This window comes from Lasioglossum baleicum, chromosome 3, assembly GCF_051020765.1.
Source record: "Lasioglossum baleicum chromosome 3, iyLasBale1, whole genome shotgun sequence".
Taxonomy (NCBI): Eukaryota; Metazoa; Arthropoda; class Insecta; order Hymenoptera; family Halictidae; genus Lasioglossum; species Lasioglossum baleicum.
The window spans coordinates 7224726-7248826 of record NC_134931.1 but is presented as its reverse complement, the minus strand read 5'-3'; the positions used below and the strand labels follow the sequence as shown (position 1 = coordinate 7248826).

Below are 24101 nucleotides of genomic sequence, written 5' to 3'. Positions count from 1 at the left end.
TTCAAAAAGATATTAAACATTTTTTATCGATACAATGTATAAAGAGCTATATAAGCAAATTTTTTTATAATTTTACATGCAACTCTAGGTTTGTACGAGGAGTTTGATCAGAAAAAAATACTATGAAATTAAAGGGATGAGCGTTAATGACAATACGTAAATATAAATATCAACTTATACTTAATTACTTTTAACTCATTTTACTTGTTTTTCATAAATTTTAGGGTATTGTTAAAGACGTAAAATAATTTATTTCGGTTATTTAAACAAAAGTTAAAAATTGATTTTTGTCCGGTATTCGCCCACTGTGCGGCGCTGATAATTAATTAGCTAAAAGATTTCTTCGATATTTTCATTCGGAATGGTTAAAAATTGTTGCAATGGGTATAAGAATACTTCTCGCCGGATAAGTGGTTGAGAAAGACAGGGTGTGAGTCGTGCAAATTTAACCCTTAGCACTTGAGTGGTTCAAAGTATTGTTTACAAGATCATATAGAATAGAATTATTGTGGTCGGAAGAAATGTTTAATTTCCAAGTTAAAATAGTTCCGACTGCAAATGGTTAAGCGCCACCGATTGAGTGAAATTTAAGTGAGCAGTACTATAAATATCTATTCAAGAGGCAGGCGTTCTTGGCCCGGTGAATTATTCACTGCCGAAAATCTCGGGCAGCTTGGTAATCCGGCGGTCGTCAGCGAGTAACGTGCTAATTGTTAGCACGATACGCTTGGGAATCCAGGTCGGGCAGGTTCGCAACGATCGGCAGTCCGGACGAAACCGGCTAGGCTGCGAGAGGGTGTGTGTTGGTAGTGAGAGCGTCTTTGTCATCGTCATCGTGTCGGGCACAAAGTTTGTTGAGCGTCGTAGGTATACACCGGCCGTCGTCGGCCAATCCCGGCGGCGTTGACAGAATTTATAGGGCTCAGCATGCGCTGCTCAACCTATTTTCCCGGCTGGCCGAGCTAGAAAGACAAACGGAGGCTTGAAGCGGCAACGGAGAAACGCGAGCCGGACCGCTCGAGTTAAGCGCGGCTGTACATTGCTTCTTCCTGTGCTGCAATTAGCGCCTCTTTAGTTGCCTACGCTCTCTTGCAACGCTCCATCCCGGCCGCGGAGAACCTGGCCTCTGCTAACCATTCTTCTCGCCCTTGGACCCCCTAACCCTTCAACACCATCCCGCTTCAACCCCATCGACGCTGGCGTTTCAGCTTATCCGCCCCGGAATTCCGACCGTTTGTTTTTGCAGGCTCGAAGATTGCCCCCGAGGCGCTCGTTCCCATGGATATTCCTGACCCGATTTCACACCTATTATCATTCCCCAAAGTGTTCTGCGAGCTGTCACTGCATACTGCATACGTATGGCCAGCCCGCTTGCCAACCCTCCGGTGGCGGGACGTAGGTCCGTTTTGATCCACAGTTTACAAATTTCAATCTAGTATCTGGATCAAATTATATTATAACACAGTTATTGCTGAAGATAAAGTAGAATTGGAGGAAAAGGTTTTATGCTACATCTCCGACTGGACACTATAAAATTAAATGTTAAATATCTTGATAAATAATGAGTATTGTCAATAACGCTCTGACATGGGTCAGCTTATTTTTTATCTAGATTCACCAGAAAAAGTTTAAATAAAATCGACGGCCCCACCATTGTGACCTCTCCTTGTCAGTTTTGTATGTGGAATCACCCCATTTCCAGTTGTACCACCCATCACTCTGTGCAAAAATACATTCTCCATGACGCCGGAGAATATTCCTTTCACTCGAGTAAGTGGGTCCTTCAAATAAAAATTCCAAGTTTCCGAGCCAGTTTTTATCAATTTCGCCCTAATAATAGGTCTTGCAATATTCTTGCAAACGCTTTTTCCATCGAGTAGCGCTCTTCTACCGCAAAGAATCGTTATTCTGTGCGTCGAACCATAATCCCGCCGCGAAGTTGAATACAATCTACAAAAACTTTTTACGGATACCACTTGTTAAAACTGTAGAAACATCGGGTATCGAGCGTTGCGCGTTCGTCGATTGAATTCGAAAGGCAAATAATTTGGGTCTGAAGTTTCACGTTTCCGCTGTTCTCTCGGTTTCTCCAGTATTAATTAATTATTTGCACATTGTCTCTCCCCTTTTCTGTAGTGCAACCCTTTCTTGCGCGAAACCTCTAACCTCTCTAACACAGTGGTTAAAAATTGTTAAAACGCAGAAATAGTTAGATTTTCAACTTCGTTCGAAAATAATGTATTTTATGGTACAGATACATTAAGATATTACATTCTAAGTTACCATAGACATTTTTGAGGAAGCTCTGAATACAGAGGAAAATACTGCGACCTAGAAAAACCGCTTCTTTAATAACGGGTAATGCATAAATAACAATGCTATGGATTTTTCACGCGTTGTGACGACTTTTCGCCACTGTGTAAGACCGTGGAGAACAGTGCTCGTATAAAAGTTGAGGACAGACACTTCGAATAGAATCATGCTATCGCCAGTGAGACTCGTAACCGATCGAAAACCAACCCCAGTATAAGGAATGTCGGTAATTACAATTGGAAAAACATACCTTCACGGAGAGTCACGAGGTAATAGGACGTGACGCTGGGCCGGCTACGTCCTATCGCATTGACGGCCGACACACGGAAGCTGTAGACGGTGAACGGCAGCAAGTTCTCGACAGTATAGGAGGTATGGTTGTTCGGCGTTTCGATCTCCTTTGTTGCGTTCCATGGCCCGTTCTCGCCGATCCTGGAAACAGTTGTGTCGTCGTTAGTACAGAACTTGCAAACCGTAAACCTTGATGGGAAAGGATTCGAAGAAATAATCTTAAATGCTTCGAACGCGTTACCGTTTTCGTTCGGCAAGCAGTTAAGGAACGTATACAGCCATTTAACGGGGTACTCCGGTTTTCAATGTCAGTTTTTAAGTTTCCCTTCGTGGAAAAAATAGCACTGTAAGCTACAGAATTAAGTAAATCTGGATGTTTCCAGATTTACTTAAACTAGAACTAGACTAAAGCTAGTCAAAATTACCGGTTCCAGATTTTGTATTTTACGATTATTGATATAATAAAAATAAATTCATAAGAAATGATTGTATAGATATCTTTAGTGGAGCGCATATTACAATAGGAGTTGCACGAAGCCTAAATAAAATCAATCTTGTCATTTTTATAAGGGAACATGTACCAGTTACTTTTAAGGCTCGGTAGGTTTAGTGTTAAATGGATCTTCAAACACTTGAGATATACTCACAAGGAGAGGTCACAGTGGTGGTTGTCGATTATAGTGAAACTTTTTCTGGTGAAACTTTTTGTGGGATTTGTGGTTGTATTGGGAAAATAGAGTAGCTGTAAACAGTAACTTGAAAATTGATACGGTTGTCGATTGAACGAATGCTTGGACACAAATTGTGAAAGCAAAAGAGTATAAACCCATAGATTGAATGAGTTCTGATGAAAACTTGTTTCTACTAGCTATTGTAATTAATAATTATTAGACTGCGGATTTTATGCATTTATGACAAAAATGAGCAGCCACAATTTTAAACAGCATAAACATTAAAAGAATCTAAGAGTATCATCACATTACTTTTGCCCTGTTAACGGTATCATCATCCCATGATGCTTCCATTAGTAATGTAAAAGTAAAGCAATTGAAACAGAACTGTCTTTCACATCTGAAATTGATATCGGCATTTCCCCCGTAATGATAGAGTATATTGCATAAAAACCTACATAATTTTGCGTAACATGTGACAAACCAGCCAACAGTTTCGATGCTTCCACTGTCGCATGACAACGTGCATGCAAATAATTCGATTTTTTCAGCCAAAATACGATATCGCGTGTGTCACACGTACGCGACATCGCGGGCGTAAGAGTTAATGTACCAAAACCTGTATTTGCATAAAACTGGCGCGATACAAATATGGAACGTGTTTCGAAAATTTGTGAAAAGCACCCGCGTCGCGAGCGGCACACGGTCGCTTCGGAAATTCAGTATGCGTCTCTTATAAAAAATGTGCTTTTCGTTCCATTGAATTCTACTGTGTACGAGTAGATTGCGTTACTCCGCGGACACGCTGTACCATCGAACCGATTTCTCATTGGGTGAACGGGACAATAATAGATTCGGAAGCGATGCAGTTCGGCCTGTAACTGGGGATCTAATAACGATCGCGGCGGATCGCGAAAACAGTGTCGGGGCGTGGGTGAATTTAGAACGACGCGAACAACGATATCGATTTCGCGGTGCGTTGGAAAAGCCAGCGAATGACTGTGCCCGAAGCGTGACCAAAATTGAAATGATCTACTTGTACAAACGATAAGCAAATCGAAGAGCCGGGTAAACGGCAGGTGAGCGACGTTAATTGGAAACGAGTTATCGGCTTTATTTTTACCGCGTATCCCACTGGGATTGTGCCGACTCGGACTCGGCCCGGCCCGAGTCCGATATCGTCCATGTCGAAAATAATTTTTATGCCGTGCGATTTTTCGTTGCGCCAAGCCCACTACGTTGTTCCGTCGACCCCCGACACTTTCGGCCGACATTGTAGGAACGACGAGAAAGAGGGGAAAGGGAATTAAAAAAATACACACCGTATAGCCCCGTTCTCGCGCCGCACCGCGTCGGCCATTGTATCGGGAAACAGGGGTTTGCGCGTAACAGATAGCTGAATGCATTGTTATTAAATCTGCTGGGAAAACAGTTATTCGCCGCGGGCCATTTAAACAATTTGCCTGCAACGTACGGGAAAAGTGTCGGCTATTTTTCTTGAGTGTAATGATTGGATCGCTTGACTATTTTTTACGGGGACTCCGTAAACGCTTCGGTTCGTTTACGATTTATCGGTGCGGCGTTCGTTCGCGAATGGAGTGTGCTCTGTTAGATTGTTTATGGATCTTGTTTAGCAATGGGAATGTTGGCAAACTTTGATTGTTCGGTACATGATCATTTGGATTTGGTTAAGAATTAACGAGTGATAGTATTTTAGAGATTACTTTGTGAAACCAGACAATAATTGAAGTTAGCAACTATTGCATATAAAATTGTTTATGGTAGAAACGAACAATAAAAATATTACTGATAACATTAATATTTCGTCTCATATAAACATGGAATTGTCATAAATGCATAAAGACCCACATTAGGATAATCGCATTAATAATTTAAGGCACGTGTTGTTAAATGTGAATATATTCTCGGGCAACGTTTGTATCTAACAAACGAGTAATTAATGCAGTAAAACTTCCACTCTTCGAAATAATAGGCAAATACAATTGTTTGCATTATAATCAACATCAATTATAAACGATACCAAAGCATTAATATACATATATGTATACGACATGATACAAATATTTCTATATCTTTTTAAAGGTTCTATATATTCTTTCGAAACTAAATTATATAAATTTTTCCTCAAGTTGAACTACGTTAGCAATATTAGTGGGACATTGGCATAATATTACGAAAGGACACAATTTACCTAATTGGAAGCTTAAAATGGTCGCTTTATGTAACATGTTCAACTATACAACGTACAACTCCGTTTAGCTGGATCCTGTTAATCTGGATTTCCAGTTTATCCGGATCGTCGAGCATAACCTCCGTCTTCTTTTCTATCTGCTAATTAATTAATATTCTGAGTCTACGTCTGTGGCAATGCGTTCGAGTCCTTATAGCTACTACGTGTTCTACGTAGTGTTTGTACCACCTCAGTCATGTTTCTTCTTTTGTGAGATATTCACCGTAAAAAATGGCATCGAAAAAGAAGAAAATGGTTGTCTCTGTGAAAAAACAATTAGGAGCACTAGGAAGAATAGACAAAGGCGAAACTTTAAACATCATTGCTGCTCCAAGTTATCTTTATGATATGTAAATAAGCAAATTTTTTAAAATGATAGAGACTTCGTGCTTCAGCGACGTGTATAATAAGTACATATTTGTTATATTGTAACGTTTTACTTTACACGGTTACCATATTGTCAAAACACGTTCTTTTGTTTTATTTTAGTACACAAGATAACGAATGTGGAGATAACAATACATTCTTGCTGTAGAATTTATCACTGAAGCTGTTCGTCAAAAGAGAGAGCGAAAGAGAGAGAGGAAGAGAGTTCACTATTTTTGGACACGAGATCAAGTTCAATATGTACTCACGAATCCGAATCAATTTCAATTTCCAGTTTCGCTTGACAAGTCTCGAATAGTGCACACAAGAAATAATATTTATCGATAATACTACCACCGGAGAAGGTCTGCAATAAAGTTTCAAAATCTACTGGGTTTCAAAATCGTACTTCAGCATTCAACGAATTGAAATGCAATTTCATATCAATAATAAACTACATATAATATTTCTAATGGAGTGCGCATAGTTTCATCGGCTTAATGTAGAATTTACACAGTTGTTAAATAAATAATGAACCGTTGGTAATCTTATTATTCTAAAGCGCGAATAGTTGCTAAATATTTATTCGCAACTCACAAGCATCAATACCTCATAAAAGAACAATCGGAATTCGAAGTAGCAAGATTTTCATTTAACCCTCACCCGTCCCTCGTGTCAATTTGACACAGTTTTCGCGTAATAAGTTATACTGTTCTGTTATTCGTAGGTTTTGCCCAAAACTTCCTGACTTTTATATTTTTAATGCGAAACACATAGCTCAAAAACCTAAGATGTTAACTGATCAATTTGAATAAAAAAAAACATCGAAAAATAATTGTTTACCTTGTTATTTCATCGATCTTTTACCACTACATATATCAATTTGACAACGAGGGACAGATTCAGTTCGTGAAATGAGGGACGGATGAGGGTTAACAATTGTCGGTTTCAATGTGAAGTCGTTAACCTATGCAAACGGCTCTAACAATTCAATTACTCAGTGTAGGTGTCAAATATTTTGGTGAGATCGGTCTCATTTGAATGATGACCCTTGTAAGCGGTGTATACAAACAACGAGACTGCAGACCAGTACACAAATAAAATGTATTACGGGCGAGATTGCAGGAGCTAGAATGCAACAGAAGTTCGTTGCACATATTGCTACGAGCCCAGGGCCACGAACAGCGTATATGGTCGACAAGGTTTACCTATAACGAGAATGATAGTGGATATGTTAGTGGGAGTACAGAGACAAACCTAACGCGAAGTCAGGTTGCCGTTAGGATATCGAGAGACAGCATAGAGGAACCCGATGTGAAATTGGGGAGTCGCTAGAGACGAGAGAAACGCGAACGATCTTGATGCGAAGTCACAGAACTGCCTGCGAGCTTGAAGCAGAAACGGAGGCGTAATCATTGCGAACTCTAGCAGCTGCCAGAAGGTTGGATAACGTACAGACAAACCTGATGCGAAATTAGGGAGCCGTAGGATACAAACGAACCTGATGCGAAATCAGGCTGCTATAGGATACGGACGAACCTAATGCAAAATTATGGAGCTTTGTAAGGGGAAACGCTTCAGGAGGATAAGTTATTTAATGATCATCGAACATGAAACATCTGCCGATTCTTGTTTGTAGATCATGCCCAGCGCTACCAGATAGAGGAATTTCTGCGATAAATAGTGGGAGAAATGTTGTAGTCAGAACCTGAGATGTCATAAAGTTATAGTTTAGTCTAACCCAGACAGTGAACGTAGCCAATCGTGCTTAGGGTGGGGATCTATCACGATCCCAAAGTAGCGATCATGATGTCACTAGGCACCCCCACTATTGGTATACCTTGGTAGGACAATTCGCGGAGTGTAACGTCATGTGATTCCTCTGAGAGACTTTTTGCGGTAACGCTGATCACGTCACTCAACCTCAACCTCGGTCGGTACATGTCGATTTTTTGGTAATTATTTAGAAGTTGGTCTTCCTCTCCGATTTTGATGACCTTGAAATATGTTGTCAAGGTCATCATTCTGAAAAACTTTTCCATATACACGTTACCGCCGCTCGATTTTAGTTTCCGAGATATTTGCAAAAAACCGTATTCTTACACGCTCTGTGGCAACGTAAGCCTGTCCCGGCGCGGCGTTTGTTTACTTTTTGTTTCTAAACACGCTGTGAAGATGAGAAAGAAAACACAGTGTCATTCTAGTCATACATATACATATAGAGTGAGCTTTCAATTTTGAAAAACTACTCCTGCATTTACGTATGCGTGGTCGGGCCATCTATAACATATTTAAATTTTATCAAAATCTGAGAGGAAGACCAACTTCCAAATAATTACTGATTTTTTAGTCGGCCAATTAGTTGATATAACATGTACCGCAACAAAATGTTGTTGAAATTATTCCGAAATAAACGCCACGTAGCAAGGATTTATTAAATCGAGTTCGACCGAATATTTCCAACTTAATTCGTCCAGCCATGGTTGAACGAGCAGGGTGTTTGACGCGTTTCCATCGGCCTGGATCTTCTTTCGGAAGACGAATGCTCTGCGTCACCTACGGTGACAGTTTTCTTACGGGCGACGCTCGTTGATCGAAAAGTTAGGGTCGACGATTTATTTGAACGGAGACGGGGAAACATTGCGAATCAAAATTTCTCATACGGCGCCCTCGTTCAACCTCGGCCCCTCTTATTCCACAGAGGTCGAAACTTTTCGTCGAATGGCAGAGCCTGTATGATTGACTCTGCGAGGGAGGGTGTGAACGATCGATCCGCTCCTTCGAAAAATGGCGGCGTGATCTACGGGATTAAGTAAATCTGGATTTTTCTAGGTAGAATTCAAATCCGGTGAAAATTGAACAGATCTTGGAATAATTCGAATTTACTCGGAATACGCACTCTTTAATAGAGATATTGCGAACAAATATTTCAGTTTCTGTGAGATTTGCGTTTGTTCTGGGAAGGTACTCTAGTGATAAACGAAAATCTGGCAACTGTTGCGATTATCGATCGATCGATTGTTTGAACACCTGTTCGCTCTTTCAGTAGCAGCAGGTAATCATTATACAAGCAAAGAAGTTTGAAAATCATAGATTGGAAAAGTTTTGATGAAACCTAGTCGTGTATTAACTATTGTACAGGGATGAGAATTTGGAATGTAATGAAACTCTTTCAAAGTCTCTACTAAAACAAATTTCAAATTTAGAAAGCAAATATTTTAAGGGTGTGGGTTCGTTCTTGGATGTAGAAACTATTATCTGCATAATCGACGATCACGGAAGATTGTTAGCAATACTGAAAAATGTGCAATGAGTAATGAAAATCAACGTATTGTGATAAAAAAGGAATCAAGGTCATTATCAAGGTTATTATCTTACTTTTTTGTTATTGCATCAATGTTAATTAAACATTGTTTCCAAAGAAAGAACTACACGAAATATTTAACGTCAGATGACGTTAGGAAAATGAATCCACACAATCGAACTTCTCTTCTACTGCAATCTCTTATGAATACTCCATATTAAATATTTACTTGTAGCCCATTAAACAATATCTCGCACCCTGCCGGTCTATATGTGTTCTCGTATCGAAACAGCAATCATTCTTCTTTCCCTGAACAGTTAAAAGGAATCTTGGTTTCCTCTGGAGGTAACTGCAGCATCTCAAATTGCAAATCGTACGAATCGAAAGACAATATCGAATGAAAATAGGTGTTATTTGCAATAGGACTTTCAGTTGCAGTTTCGTAAGAGGAGAAGCTATTGGCGAACCGATTATCGAGCACTCTCGAAGCGCGCTCGTGCCCGCAAAGAAATAATGCAACACCGTGGAAGTGTGGGTTCCGTGGTTGATTGGTATCGGTAACAATAGCTTGTCAATAAGCAACGGACGACTGTGCTTAGACATTAATAGCACCGGAGAATCACCGATGAGTGAATGCGACGTACCGCGGATCGGACGCGATTGATTAATTATGCGAGAACGACCCTCTCGTCCCGCGCAACAATGCCATTTTACAGGAAACAAGTCTAATTGCAAGTACCACAGACGGAAACGGCGTAGTTCGACGTGAAATAATGAGTGGTCGAAGACGCAGCGTGGTTGCGACCGTGATTTTACCATCTCGCAAATTATACGGTACTCGTTCCGCCCTAATTAATATAGGTTATTAATCGCGGTCGCGATCCGTTACGGAAAGTTCTCGCGCAGCTGCGGTTCCGGTAATTGCCACAGTTTGCATTTGGTTGATTCACCCTTCGTCACCCGGTTGTTCACGCGTGTGCTCCCTTTACTGATCGAGCCCTATCCTTTGGGAGCAGTTTCGACGTAAAAGGTGGCAATTACTCTTTGTCGACGGTACTCGAACTGTTAGTAGTAGAAAGTACTGTCAACCCTGTTTTACGCACCATGGGTATACGCGTTAACCCTCTTCTTTATTTGCTACCATATCTATGGAACTATCTGTATTTTTATCTGTATTTGATAAATATTCGATCTACGGCGCGTGTAACTTTATCTGTTCATCTACTGTGGCTTTTCAGTGCACATTTCTGTGTACGAGGTGAGATACAAAGGGAACTCGACTGAATTAGTCTCTCCGAGTCAATATCAGATATGTTTTAACGCAGTCATTAATCCGTTTGCATTATTAGCGTATACATTCCTGGTCCCCAGACTACGAATTTGCATGGGAAATGGACACTGTCTGCATTAGTTGCAACATATAAGACCAACATAGACATTTGTTCCTTTTCTTATGAATCTATTTGGTCTACTAATTTTTGTTGTAAATGCATAAAATCTGCAGTCTGCTGATCACAAGAGCGTTGTATACAGCTCAGCGTTAAATGTTCTCTTCGGAGGGGACATATTCTGATGTATACATTGGCGCTCTAGGTGGAGGGGCCTAGGTGATCTCAAGATCAAATTAATCTATAGGTCGATAGTGTCTTGTACGACGAATTTGTTAACCACAGCACAGGGTCATCCAAGGTCATGCTAGGTCACACGGACCAAAAGCTTCAACTACTATTCTTAAGGAAAGAAGCGACTGTGTTATTACCTCAAATGCTAAAAAATATAGCTATAGTCAGTAACATTTATACTGTTCGATGATTCCTAGAATCAGAATTCTCCATGCCATTTGTATCGTCGGAATTCTCGTCACCGCACCTAGATATGACGAATAAAAATTATTCCATCTTCCGTTCATTACGGGAGATTCGTTTTTCTTTATCCAGATAAAAGTGTTCGCCACTTCTAGTCGGTAAAAACTGTAAAAACCTGCTGGGCGAATGGGTTAGTCTTGATGAGGGTAGAAACGTTCAGAGGACCAAGTGGAAAGTATCGTATTACAACGTCCGTTCCCGAAATTGCCCCGAACGTTCACAGCGTCCGCGAATTTCGCCCAAAATCCGATCGGACGTTCCCCTTCTTTCTCCGCCCATTCTTTTTTCTTTTTTGTCGGACGGTTCTTCCTGTTCATTTCGAGAGCCTTTGATTTATTTCGGTGGAAATAGAACTGTGTCGTCCTAGTTCGTCTGAATTATCTCGCGAGTATCTAGATATCCGCGATGGGACAGTGAATCGATTCGATCGATATTGCATGATTTCTCCTAGCCAGCGTAACTCCAGGTTTTTTGCTTGTCGACCTTCGAGACAGTTTCACATAACTGGTCGCATTATCCACACGCCAACTGTTTATTCTTGAAGCGATTCGTTCCGTGTGCAAGCATTTTATGCAACCCCGGGCCAACCCCTCGAACAAGCGAAACTAATGCCGTGACCGGGCTTCGACCGTGATTACCATAACGATAGCCTTTACAACCTGTTTGATTCCGTTCTACCGGCAGACTATTGCCAGCGAAACTACAGGAGGCGAGTCACCCAAGACAAGCAACCTGGATAACTTCTACATATCTTGAAATAGGAAAAAATGGTTCGGACATACGTTGTTTGATTTTAAGAGGCCCATTACGTGGTGTACGTGCAGTTCTTCTCGAGACAATTTCAACGATATAATCATTCAAGGTCATTCAAGGTCATTTAAAGTCATAAACGTAAAAATGAATGAAACACAGAAATTCATCATAAATGCTTACGAAGTTACAGAAATTTAGTCTTCAGCGTTTTGGCTAAGTTTGTTTATTAAAGTGCGATTTCATTAATAGATCTTAGAATATCCCATTACGTAAGCATTCGCAGTGAATTTATATCATGATTGAAATTGTCTCGAGAAGGGCTACAGCAGAAATTCAAAAATATGTGGTTCCATATTAAAAAACTAAGTTGACCTTTAAATCTCCTAAGCACCTCCATCTGAAAAGCAGTCTGACGCATTTCTTCCTATCTAAAAAATGTACAAGTTATTCAGATGGCTTGTCTTAGGTAACTAACCCTGTGTAAGTATCGCTTGATTCCCTGTTGAAACGGGGGTACGTAGCCTAATTTAAACCGATTTCTAGGTTACACTTAATGTGATACACTGCCGTGCGAAATTAGATGTGTATTATATGCATGGAATTTTTGTTTGCTCAGAGTTACAAATCAAAACATGTATTGAACAGTGTGATTGGAAACGTAGCACGAAAAGCATGCTGTGTACTTCCAGCGCCATCACTATAGGATTTTTATTATCTACGATCAGGAATTTAAGAAATATTATTCTTCAAAGTTTTGTAAACGATAGAGGGAGCGAAGTTCAAATAAAGAATCGCGAAAGTTTGCAACTGTTTATTAGTAGAAATCAAACGGTTCCACTAACTGGTTTTCCTCAGTTTTCCAATTATTCCACAGCATTGTTCTTTGTAAACCAAATATTTGGTTTATAAATACGAGTGTTTCATCTCCGCGGGATAGAAAAAGCACAGATGTATGAGTAAGCAATAGAAAACAACGGAACTAATAAAGTCGCTAGTGGTGCTTTTTAGTAGCTAATCAAGTATTGTATATTGTATATGACTCAGCGTTTCAAATTGAAATCATTGATTAACAGTTTCGTCGTAGCCTTCGGGAGCTTGGTGTAATAATACGCGTCGTTATTAAATCATCTGGAAAACGAAACGATCCATAAAAATAAAGCCCGATATCGAGTTATAACAGGTCGCATATACGAGCACTATATCATCATTGACAACCGTCTTATAAAAATAAACTGGTCCCGTGGTTCGCCGCTTGTAATTCAACCAGCGATCCATTCACACGGTCGACTCGTCCATTTGAAATTTAAATTTTATATCGTTATTGTCAGTTTTCCTCGTTTAAATCTGTAATCTTGTTTCAATTTCATCGTTCACATATCACGCGTAGCGAATTATAAGATTATTTATTGAGCTGAGAATTTTTGCTGTTATTATGCAAGAGATTTGCATTCCAATATTACCCGATTATAAAATATCAATGTTTCATTGATCAATCAAAATTGATGATTCTGCGACGATTTTCAAATATCCTTCTTTTACATGATCGAAAATTCTTATATGGAACTATGTACTAGACTGCAGAGTTTTGTGTATTTTTGGTTTAGCCTGTTTAGTATTTAAATTAATTCAATGTGGATTGCAGGTCAATGTAATATTTATTATATTATTTGTAATAACTGTTTGTCGAGTTTCTGTAAAATTATATGTAAAATTACTGAGCTCCGAGTTTTAGCCTCCCATAAGTGGAAGCTATAATACTATTCGTAATTAGGGTAAACTGTACTATTGCTGGCATTGCACTAGTTATTGGGTACTTGTTATTTAAACGGCAAATATTAAGAATTCCTGGTATAGAAAATCGTTTTTTATTGCTTCTTATTTATATTTCAAAGCATCGTTGGAAGTTTTCATAACAGAGTTCCACATATGACTGTCAACAACGCTGGTACATCCAGTAAGACCGACAGATGACCACAGTGTAAATAGTGTTTTATTAAAATTTTCGTTACGAGTAAGTATACTTTATCGCTTTTTAACTTAATTTCGGACTGTACTACAAATGTAATAGCTGTGTATAAGTTTAATTATAACACAAATAGCCTGTTAACGTTTACTTTTTACTGTGCCAATGACTCACTGTTTGTCTTATGATTGTTATTCACTGAATATATTTTATGATAAAAGATTTGTGACTCGTAAAACTGTTTGATTTTGCAGAAATATCTCTATTAGCTTATAATAATAGTAAGTTAAGCTCGTTTAAACATTTATAAAAAAACAGATTTTTACTACGATTTTGGCTTAAGGTGCCATCATTTTACAGTTTACCCTACTTAAGTTTTTTCGCCTCGGGAAGCGTGTATTTTACAATATTTACATTAATGTGGGAAGTAGTTCTAAACTTCCAACCGGTAAAGTAGTCTTTACATATTTACTCTTACTTGAACTTCGATATAGTATGTACTTTTCTGTTCATAAGTTACAGGAAACTTACATTGGTAAATCTATTTGCTATCGCACATCTTCAGAAATATTAACATTAAAAAACACGTATTAATTCCTTATGTTACTGTAATATAAAATGTCTACAAGACACATACTTTAAATTTTCATTACGGGTTCAAATAAAAGAATTTTAGAAAGTGCCTGTTTTATTTTTCCATGTAACTCTTACCAATTATTACAATTTTTTCAAAATCTTTTGTGCACGTCATTTAGTAAATTAATGCATATAATTGCTAAAAAAACAAGTAATTTTAATCTAATAAAAGTTATCCTGATGTAAAGGATGTTAGAATATCTTCGTAGGCCACTTACATACAGCGACTCCCACTAATATTCGGACACTCTTGAAAACACCATACCTTTTTTAATATTGGACTATGCAATTTGAACTTTTTTGGGAAGCTACAGCAATTAGTTTACTACAGAATGTGAAAAGAAATTTTTTCAGAAATTGTATTTGGTCAGAATTGTAGAGAAAATACTAAAAATTGCATTCTACAACTTTTCTATGCGGGCCTATATTGAAATTTTAAAAAATACGTTTTGTAGATCTGTGTCAATTATGTGCATTGTGAAAGTTTCATAGAAATCGGTTGATGCGGGAAAAAACGACAGGTATTGTAAGATGTAAGAATCCTTAGAATTACTGCAGTTGAAGGCCGAAAATACGAATATTAGTGGGAGTCACTGTAAGTACAATTGAACTATTACATATCATTTTGCAGTACATCCTGAAGTAAAAAATAGACGACACGTTAGATCGCAAAAGGTTAAGTGAGGATAAGCAATGCGCAAGGGAGGACAATTATTACTATTAATACTAGAACGAAATTGTAGACTAGATCGCAGCAAAATTCGCAAAAAATTCAAGGTCGCCGCTTGCCCGGCTGACCCTTAATCGAGCGGTGAACGTATTCGACTTGCCTAACTTCGGTTAACGAGCAAATCACGTTACACGTGATATCGCGTTCTCAGAACGCCATCTACGGCGTTAGCCGTGCTACATTAGCCCGCGCCCGCAATTAATTAAGTTACAAGCGGTTTAATGGGGATCTAGTTATCTCTTTGATTGGCCCGCTCCACCGTGCTACACCAAATTTCTCCGGCGCACTTATTTCCGAGTTCCTCTGCCGGGGCTTGAAGCCCTCATCCCTCCTAACTACGGTATCCAGAGACTCCTTGAAACAAAGAAACCGCACCAGCAAACTAGGTCGTCTGAGAGATAGAGAGCCGCCTAAATGATCTCAATTACATTCTCAGTTAACCGGGGAACGGGAGCTTTCTACCTGTCCGACTATATTTCCGGCATCGTTTGAATGTTTCCTGCGCTGAACACCACAGGAAGATCCTTTTGCCAAGGGTGCATATTAACCGCCGATCAACGGCGCTCCCTTCTTCTTCATCTTCTTCTTGCTCCCTGTTGATCCCTCGTTCCGTTTCCCGAGGGAATCGCTGAAACAGCCACTGTTTCCATCCTTTGAAATCTCCACGAGCTCTTTCCTCGAAATTTTCGCGGGCTTCAAGCCTCGAGTTCGCAGCCGCGGCTTAAAAGAGTGTAGCTACCGAGTCGCTCGATTAAGAAACGCTCCGTCTCCGAGTGCACAAAACACTAGAACCCTCCCGGAGAAACATTGCGCGTCGTTAGTCACTTTCTTTCCCATTTTTTGTTCCCAAACATCGCCCGCGGAAAGATGACGGCTGACTATAAATCACGACGAAGTGCATTTTGATGATTAAAGTTCTTCCTTCTTGCATTCATGACTTACCAGTTTTGACACGTTGTCCCGGAGATTTTAATAATACAACTCTTTCGAGATGTAATCCTTTGTACATCGGACTGACGGATGCTTTGAGCAGAACGGACGGACGGATGATGTCGTTCTGGTTCGTAATTAAAAGTTTACTAGAGTTCACTGGGTAAAAAAGCAGGCGTAAGGTGATCCTACGTATAAAAATATGTCTACTGGAATAAATAACATTTTCTTGGTTGAAGTATCATTTTGGATAAAATCGGATGCGATAATTATCCGCGTTTGCGCGCCCTAGCATTTGCAGTAAGTAGAATTGGTTCGCCGTGATCAGACGCGTCAGCCGGCTCCTGTTCAACACCACGAATACTCACCGAATTTCCAAACTCGATCATCTCAGAAATAAAAGGTCAACGGGGAAAATATTCGTTTATTTTTGCATGTCACATGCCGGAAATACCTACCCAAAGTTCAGATCTCAATTCTATTGAGTATTTCTTTCTCTTTTTATTTATGCAATTTGAATCTCAAGGAAGAGATTATTTTTCGCAGGACTGTACAGAGACCTTTCAATGCATTATAATGCTTTATATAATACCATACAAATTATACACTGTCGTATGCCTACTACATATACAGTTTAAAGTCGTACTCTTTTCTTGAATCTTGAACTCACAGTCATTCAGAAACGAGTAGGTTAGTTTGCATATCTCCACCGTAGGTTTGGAAAGTAGGACATTACATGAGAGCGGAGGACTATTGAGCATTTATGGGCAGAAATCGGAAAACGATTCCCAAATACATGACTCAGAAGAGGCGTTAAAAAATCAAAGTACGGAAATTAAGAATGGTATTGACAAAAATGTCACTGAAAATTTGTTAAGTAATTCATGTAGATAAAATATACAAAAATATTGCAGCTTGAGTACACTTGAGTCCTAGTATAACCTTAGTTTATTAACTCATTCATTAAAAAAACGCTTTTGATTATGTTCAGTTTATTTACTTCCTCCTTTCAGTTTTAAACTAAAACGAGAAAATATAAATTAGTTGAATATGTACTTACTTTCCATTTTTCAATACAGAATACAAAAATTCACCGCAGTTTGGGAACATTCAACTAGTCGTTAATGGATAAAAATGGAAATGATGAGATATAATTGTTAGAATTATTTGATTCAGTATGTCTAATAATATATTTTCTCAATTAAATATGTTTTTCAATAATTGAGAAAAATTATTTTTGTCCAGCTAGAATTAGACATTTTACCACTGTGCGCCTATAATATGTGATAAGTGCTCATGGCACTCATGTACGTCTCCAATACTTAACTATTATGAATGTTACCCAGCGTATCAAGTGTGTCACGACCGAGTGGAATCCACAGTGACAAAATACGCATAAACAAATTACGGGCTGGCTCGACAGTCTTGACGTGCGTTAAGATTAAACTGGGACACTGCTCGCGGAGCCGATGTTTTGATACCGCGTCGATCTATAACCCGATTTCTGTCGCGTCCAAAAGTGTCGTGTTTGGCTTTCACACGCGATTCGCTGAAATGCTTTCGACGTAACGGCTGGGCCTCGATTAATAACGCTTTATTAAATCAGCCGCTGGATAATCGAATGCCGGGAACAGGGGCTGTGTTTTCGCCAGACGCGTCCGCTTTTATTTTTTCTCGGGACGTTTTACGGCGCGGCGCGGCGGCCAGCTGCACGCACCGACCACCTCGCTGTACACCGCGTCGAATAATTATTTTTGCGTAACACGGGGATGGCATTCAAAAACGTGACATCTCATTAATTACATAGCACGTGTTGTATGAAAACTGGGACCGTTCACGAAACAGGGTTCAAGCGTCACGGTCCGAAAATGCGCTTGGCTTTTTCCCCGTCGTATAACGAGGACGGACAAAACGAGAGGGAAAGAACAAGGGAATCATCCTGCCCCACTATGCGGTTTTTGGACCATGGTCAGCCGTTGCTTCGTGCCTCCTTGCTAATTAAATACGTTTCACCTTAATACCCTGGTAACAAGTGACGTTTTTCGGCGGCACTTTGCCCTTTGGCGGCGTGTCGCTCTCCTCGACATGCAGAACGTTGTTTACACTAGAGACACCATATACCAAATCGATTACTTCTTGTGGTCGATGTCACGAATTTTGTACATAGATTAAATATGAAGAGGGTGGTCATTATTTTGCTGGTTGCAAACTGCTTTGTAAGGTACAAACTTTTCAACTTTACTAATGTAGACTAATTTCTCAATATGCCTACGTAATCTGGCCAATTATGTTTTTGAATTGTTATTACTTTATAATTATCACTACTCTGTAATTGTTGTTACTGCAACTTGTAGTATAGTTTCCTACCAGTAGTGGATAATATCGAGGTAATAGCTAATGACTTCACCTGAGGAAACCAGAAATTTTTAACTTTTTTTTTATACAATCCTGTAGATTGTTGACGAGAAATGCCGAAAGTCCAAGTTTTAATCTTAGGAATCCACTGGTTCAAAAGTGGTGCGTGTTTCAAGTTCAGCGATTTTCATCGTTTTTGCCATGTCCGTGCGCCGCCATGTTGGTATGTAGTGAGCGTTGCGCGTCGTCTAACGAACGGAGCCTTTAGATCAGTGATTCTTAACCTTTTTGAAGTCAGGGAACACTTTTTATTATATGAAAAATTTGTGAAACACCAAAATTAATGATCCAAAAGACAAACAAAAACATCCCCCATCGAAATAAATATATCTTAGAAAATATATTATTAGGAATTTTTCGCGGAACACTTTCAAAAAGCTCACGGAACACGTGCAAAAGTTCCCGGCCAGATGGTTTTTGCGATTTTTCTTCCATAAGAAAAGCGTTAAGAAATTTTTATTAGTATCATTTATTAGGGCATATCACTTGAAAGGATACTACAAAAAAAAATCAACGCTAATTATGTCGACGTCGTAACACGTCCAGGGGAACGAAGTGGTTAAGCATTATGGTATGGGGAGCTCTCTCCGCTCAAGGAGTTGGTCCTTTTATAAAAATTGAGGGTATCATGAATGGTGTCATGTATAGAGAAATTTTAGAAACTCGTATGCTACCATACGCTGAAAGAAAAATGCCAGAAAATTGGTACTTTGAGCATGATAACGATTCCAAACGTGCATCGAGAATAGTAAAAACGTGGTTGTCCACAAATAGAGTACAGGTTTCAGACTGGTCTTCTCAATCTGCCGACTTAAATCCAATCAAGCACCTGCGGGGAGAGATGAAACATCGAATGAAAAATCATAGCAGTTCTAATAGGACAGAGTTTTTTCAAAATTTAATAGAAGAATGGAATAAAATACCACACGACTACATTACTCGGTTAATTGAATCCATGCCTCGTCGCTGTGCTGCTGTTATTGCTGCAAAAGACATGGCTACAAAATATTAATTATAATATGTTAAATAATGTACTGCAAAATTGTTATACACAATCAAAAACAAACATAATTTTTTTGTTAAACACACTGGCCGCGAACTTTCGAACACGTTAATTTACTTATTCTGCAAATAAATACATAAGAAAAATAAATAGTATTGATTCTTCTTGTAGTATCCTTTCACGTAACATGCCCTTATATATGATACTAATTAAAATTCCTTAACGCTATTCTTTTGGAAGAAAAATCGCAAAAACCATCTGGCCGGGATCTATTGTACGCCGTTGTATGTTGGTAGAACTTTCGTAATTAGACTGCGGATCTTTATTGAAAATAAAAATTGTTCGTATCGATTGTATAAAACATAAGTCAAAGGAAATGGTCGTTCTTCCTTTAATAAATTCAACAAGGCAAAAGTAATACATAAACATTCTTATATTCATTTAATCCTTTTACTGGTTTAAATTACGTCTACCAATTCATACATATGAGATATAAATATAGTTGATAGAACTTCTCTCTTTCTCTCTCTCCACAATATCCAGACGTTACTGTGCATGTGTATTCGAATGGTCTTGAAACAGTACACGCCTACCCGTGCAAATAAAATGAAACGTACCGACGTACGTCACGTACATGTACATGAAATACATGGCTGTTTTTAATGCGCGTTCGAAACCATGATCTGCAGCGCACGTCGACCACCTCGCAAGAATTATCCGCGTAGCCGCTAGGCTAACGTCGCGTCGAGATCTCCGTACGAGTTCGATCCGGCTGGTCACCAATGCCAGTCAGGGATTCGTGGATCTTGTCGGACGTACGTGGCGAACGTGCATACATAGATACGTCCGGCTGTTCCCCGTTCTGTTTATGCCTCGCTCCGAATAGTAAATTGCCCGGTATTATCTGGCCAGTGTGCTCGTGTATCGCCCGTCGTCCGCCACAAACGAATCGGCCAAATGTCAATGATAATCCTGCGGGCACGTTCTAATTTTGAGTGATGAACGCCGCCCCGTTTGTAGCTTGTCTCTCCCCGGCAGAGCCGAATCTGCTCTCGGTGCCTCGCAATTGCCTCCGAACAATTTCCTCTCCTGTTGTTTCGGAATGACATTTGCACTCCTCCTTAGCCTCCCGTTTTCCCTTGAATAACAAACGGAAACCTCACGCTTGGTTTGAACGACTTCGTCGTGAGAGGGAGAGAGAGAGAGAAATAGAAGGAAGAAGAGAGAGAAATAATACTGCGCGGCGATGGTCGGCCTCGGAAAGAGGTTACAGGGTTTATCGAAAGTGATTTGTTCAGCGGGGACCAACGGTGCGGAAACATCGAAGAGTCGCGGATTTATGTCTCGTTTTTTCGCCCCTCGGACGACCATCATCATAAATTTCGCGGCCAGATCCGGTGCGCCGCCACGAATCATGCGGAGACCGACAACCCCCGAACGGTTTGAATTAAAAATAATGTAACTCTCTGCGTTCCCGACTCCTGTTTCCCCTCTCTTGCTTCTGCTCTCTATCCTCTCCTTCTTTCAGCCTCGATAGATCGTATAAATCAACGCGTCAGATACGTCCCCGATAAACTGTCGGCGAGCTTATCGATCCCGCCGACGGTGAAATCGGCCGGTGCACCGCGAGCGAACGCGATTTGCAAATTATAATCGGTCACCGAGTCCTCGCGCCGTGATCTATAAACCCGCGTATACACAACCCACGCATCACCCCGATCGAATTGCATACGGTATAATTTTTCAATCTCGTTTTATAGTTCTCAGCGGTGTGCACGGATCGCGTCCGTAGATTTAATTTCAGCGCTGCTGGAACTTTTCGAGTGACTGAAAACTTTATGAGTGGCACGAGATAAAAAAACGATGGTCGTTGAAATACTCGGAATACCTCTAAAATTAGTCAAATTTGATTGTCCTACATCAGTTTGTTCGTTGATTTTTATGAAAATATTAGAGTAATATTTTCTCGATCGTAAAATTACCGGTGTGTTGGGGGATAGGCTGAAGTGAAACGAACAGATCGGGGAAAAATGGTCGAAAAACGGCAATTTCGCTGCGAGCGTTGACAATATTTTTGCACGACGGGAACACTTGACGAAACAACGTCCGCGACTCGACGGGTCGCGTATACCCCGTTGGGACGACTGACGACCGAAACGAAGGCATCGGTTATCCGCAGCGATCCCTGTTAACGAATTCCATGGCGACCGACAGAGCAACGCGCAGTTTACTTAACGCGAAACACCACAGCCGGCGCGGCACGGCGTTCTACGCGCACAGATACACCGTGCGCGCACACGATCGCATATGGGTTTCGATTGGATTTTTCTGGTGATTTTTCGTCGGATTTTTCCCCCGACCCCGGGCCAGCTTTGCTGCATTACAGGGAAGCCCCGTTCTGCGGGCGTGAATGGTTTCGAAACGTGGCGAGCTGGCATGCGGCAGCCAGAAACAAAACATTTGGTTCAACAACTCAACGCAGCCATGGACACGGACAATTATCGTGATCGCAACGGCCGGCTCATGAAAAGAATCAATCGGTGCCGCGTACCGGGCGGCGAGACAAAACCCTGGAATAACCGGATTGCGAGAGGAAGAGAGGAAAAATAAAACTACTGGATCTACAAGGACTCTGCATCGGTGGCTCCCCCTTTTTTTTGTATGTCGGCTGAATGAGCGCGGGAAATTTGAATTTGTTAGAGGTACGGGGCATCCCGATGCAGAGTGTACCCAAACAGCAGACCCCACAAAACAACAAGTTGTTGCTCCGCAGTTCTCTCAGCTCCGACGAATACCGGGAAAAAGCACGCCTCTGTCAGATCGTTCAATGGTGGCTATCGCGGGTCGATGGTTTTCGAACGCAGCAAACGGGAAACGCTTAAAGGTACGCTTAGGCCAACCGAACGATTGCTGCATTTCGACAATTTAAGGTAAAAATTAGTCCATAATCAGAAATCGTCGAATATATCAAAAAATGCTCAAAGGTCACTCGGTTTTATGAAGAAACGCTTAATTAGGAAACACATTTTACGAAAAATAGGGAAATGTGATTCGTAGCTGATCAGCTCCTGAGCACACCCACGGAATCCTCCGACTGTTCCTAATCTCCATACGTATTTGGTTTTGTGGGTCCTGATCTCACAAGAGTACATTTGCCGATGGTCGATTTAAATGAAAAACAAGGATAGCTCGAATTCGTCGTACACATAATTCGTTACATAATTCATAACTCTAAACGCACATTAATGTTATTTTCCATCGTGGAACCTACATTTTTCTGTTCCACCACGAGAAATAAAACTGCGTCGCTGCAACAATAATCACGTAGGACACCGATGAATTTATCCCACGCCCATTACTCCGTTCGTTGGCTTCATGCAACGATAAACTCTCAACAAAGATTTTTTGTTGCGGAGACTATTACAGAAATAAATGATGTCCGCGGATCCAGATTAAGTCGTGAAATGAACGAGCTTCATACCTATTCAATAATTATTGTTTGTGGATATTAACGACTTTTGTTTCTTGCGACAAAAACGTATAGTGGCTATTGTCATGAATTGTCAATGGAGCATCGCGAATTGAGTGCAGGTTTTTATATATTTGCGATAAGCTGTGAGTGATGAAATTATTATAGCCACAAAAACCATATTTCGTATACAGTAGGATCGAGAGAGGCCGGATAAATCGAGACCCACCGGATAATCAAGGTTCCACCGTACATATATTTTGTTGACAGAATATGTTATTGGTGCTTACTTTGATTAATAACTTTGTTTAAAACAAAATTATGTTTGTGTAATGTTACAATCAAAGATCAAATATTTCACATGTAATGATCTAATACTATTAAATGGTGTTATAGCTTCATTTCTAGAGCAAAGAACCATCTTTAAAACTGTTGCAGTACAGTACCTATATGTGTACATAGATCGCTAGTAACTCTTATAGTGTGTGATACGCGTTAAACTTTAACGTCGCTATCAAAACGGTGATCAAAATATTATAAAATGCAGACAACATAAAACGGCACTGTTTCTTCTAGCATCTACTGTACGAAATCCTAGCTTGCGGATTCGCGTGGGAAATCCAAACTGCCACCTGACGGAGTAGCCGACTGTACGCAGGATCGTATTACTGTAATCTCTAAAATGTGATTACTTGTATCACGTAACTTTCAAATATACGCTTTTCCGTACCTACAATATTTTGAGAGATAATGGTCCATTCCCAGTTAAAAATATGTAGATTCGCCTATCCTAAAACCATATTGTACAACGATTAATAAACAGAAGAGCGTATAGCTTCATTGAAGTTAGTGCTATGTTACTTAAAGAAATATTAATGGATCCGTCGGCTGACTTTATCAGAATTCATAAAGAATTATAAAGAATTTGAATATACTAATGCATTATTTCGAAGTCATTAAAATTTTTAAAAAACAAAATACATAGATTTCTGTGCAACTCCCCGTATCTGACAATTAATGCAGACTATTTTTATTTTGCATGAAAATCCGCGGCTCATTTATCCGATAAACCTCAAAGGAGGTATAATTGGACAGTTGCGTAAAACAGAAAGTTAAAATAGAATGAAGTGGTAAAACTGTT

At 39.9% G+C, this 24101-nt stretch overlaps 1 protein-coding gene across 6 annotated transcripts in view; it reads right to left on the bottom strand.

Moving 5' to 3' along the window:
* LOC143206983 (putative receptor-type tyrosine-protein phosphatase mosPTP-1) overlaps positions 1–24101 on the bottom strand; it is a 641890-nt gene that overhangs the window by 61817 nt on the left and 555972 nt on the right. For all 6 annotated transcript variants that reach the window (XR_013008585.1, XR_013008586.1, XR_013008587.1 and 3 more), the window contains one exon: positions 2564–2745. Coding sequence is in view for 1 of the 6 variants with exons in the window: in XM_076419923.1 (XP_076276038.1) it covers positions 2564–2745 (182 nt within the window). In the remaining 5 variants the exon portion in view is untranslated. The remainder of the gene's footprint in view (positions 1–2563; positions 2746–24101) is intronic.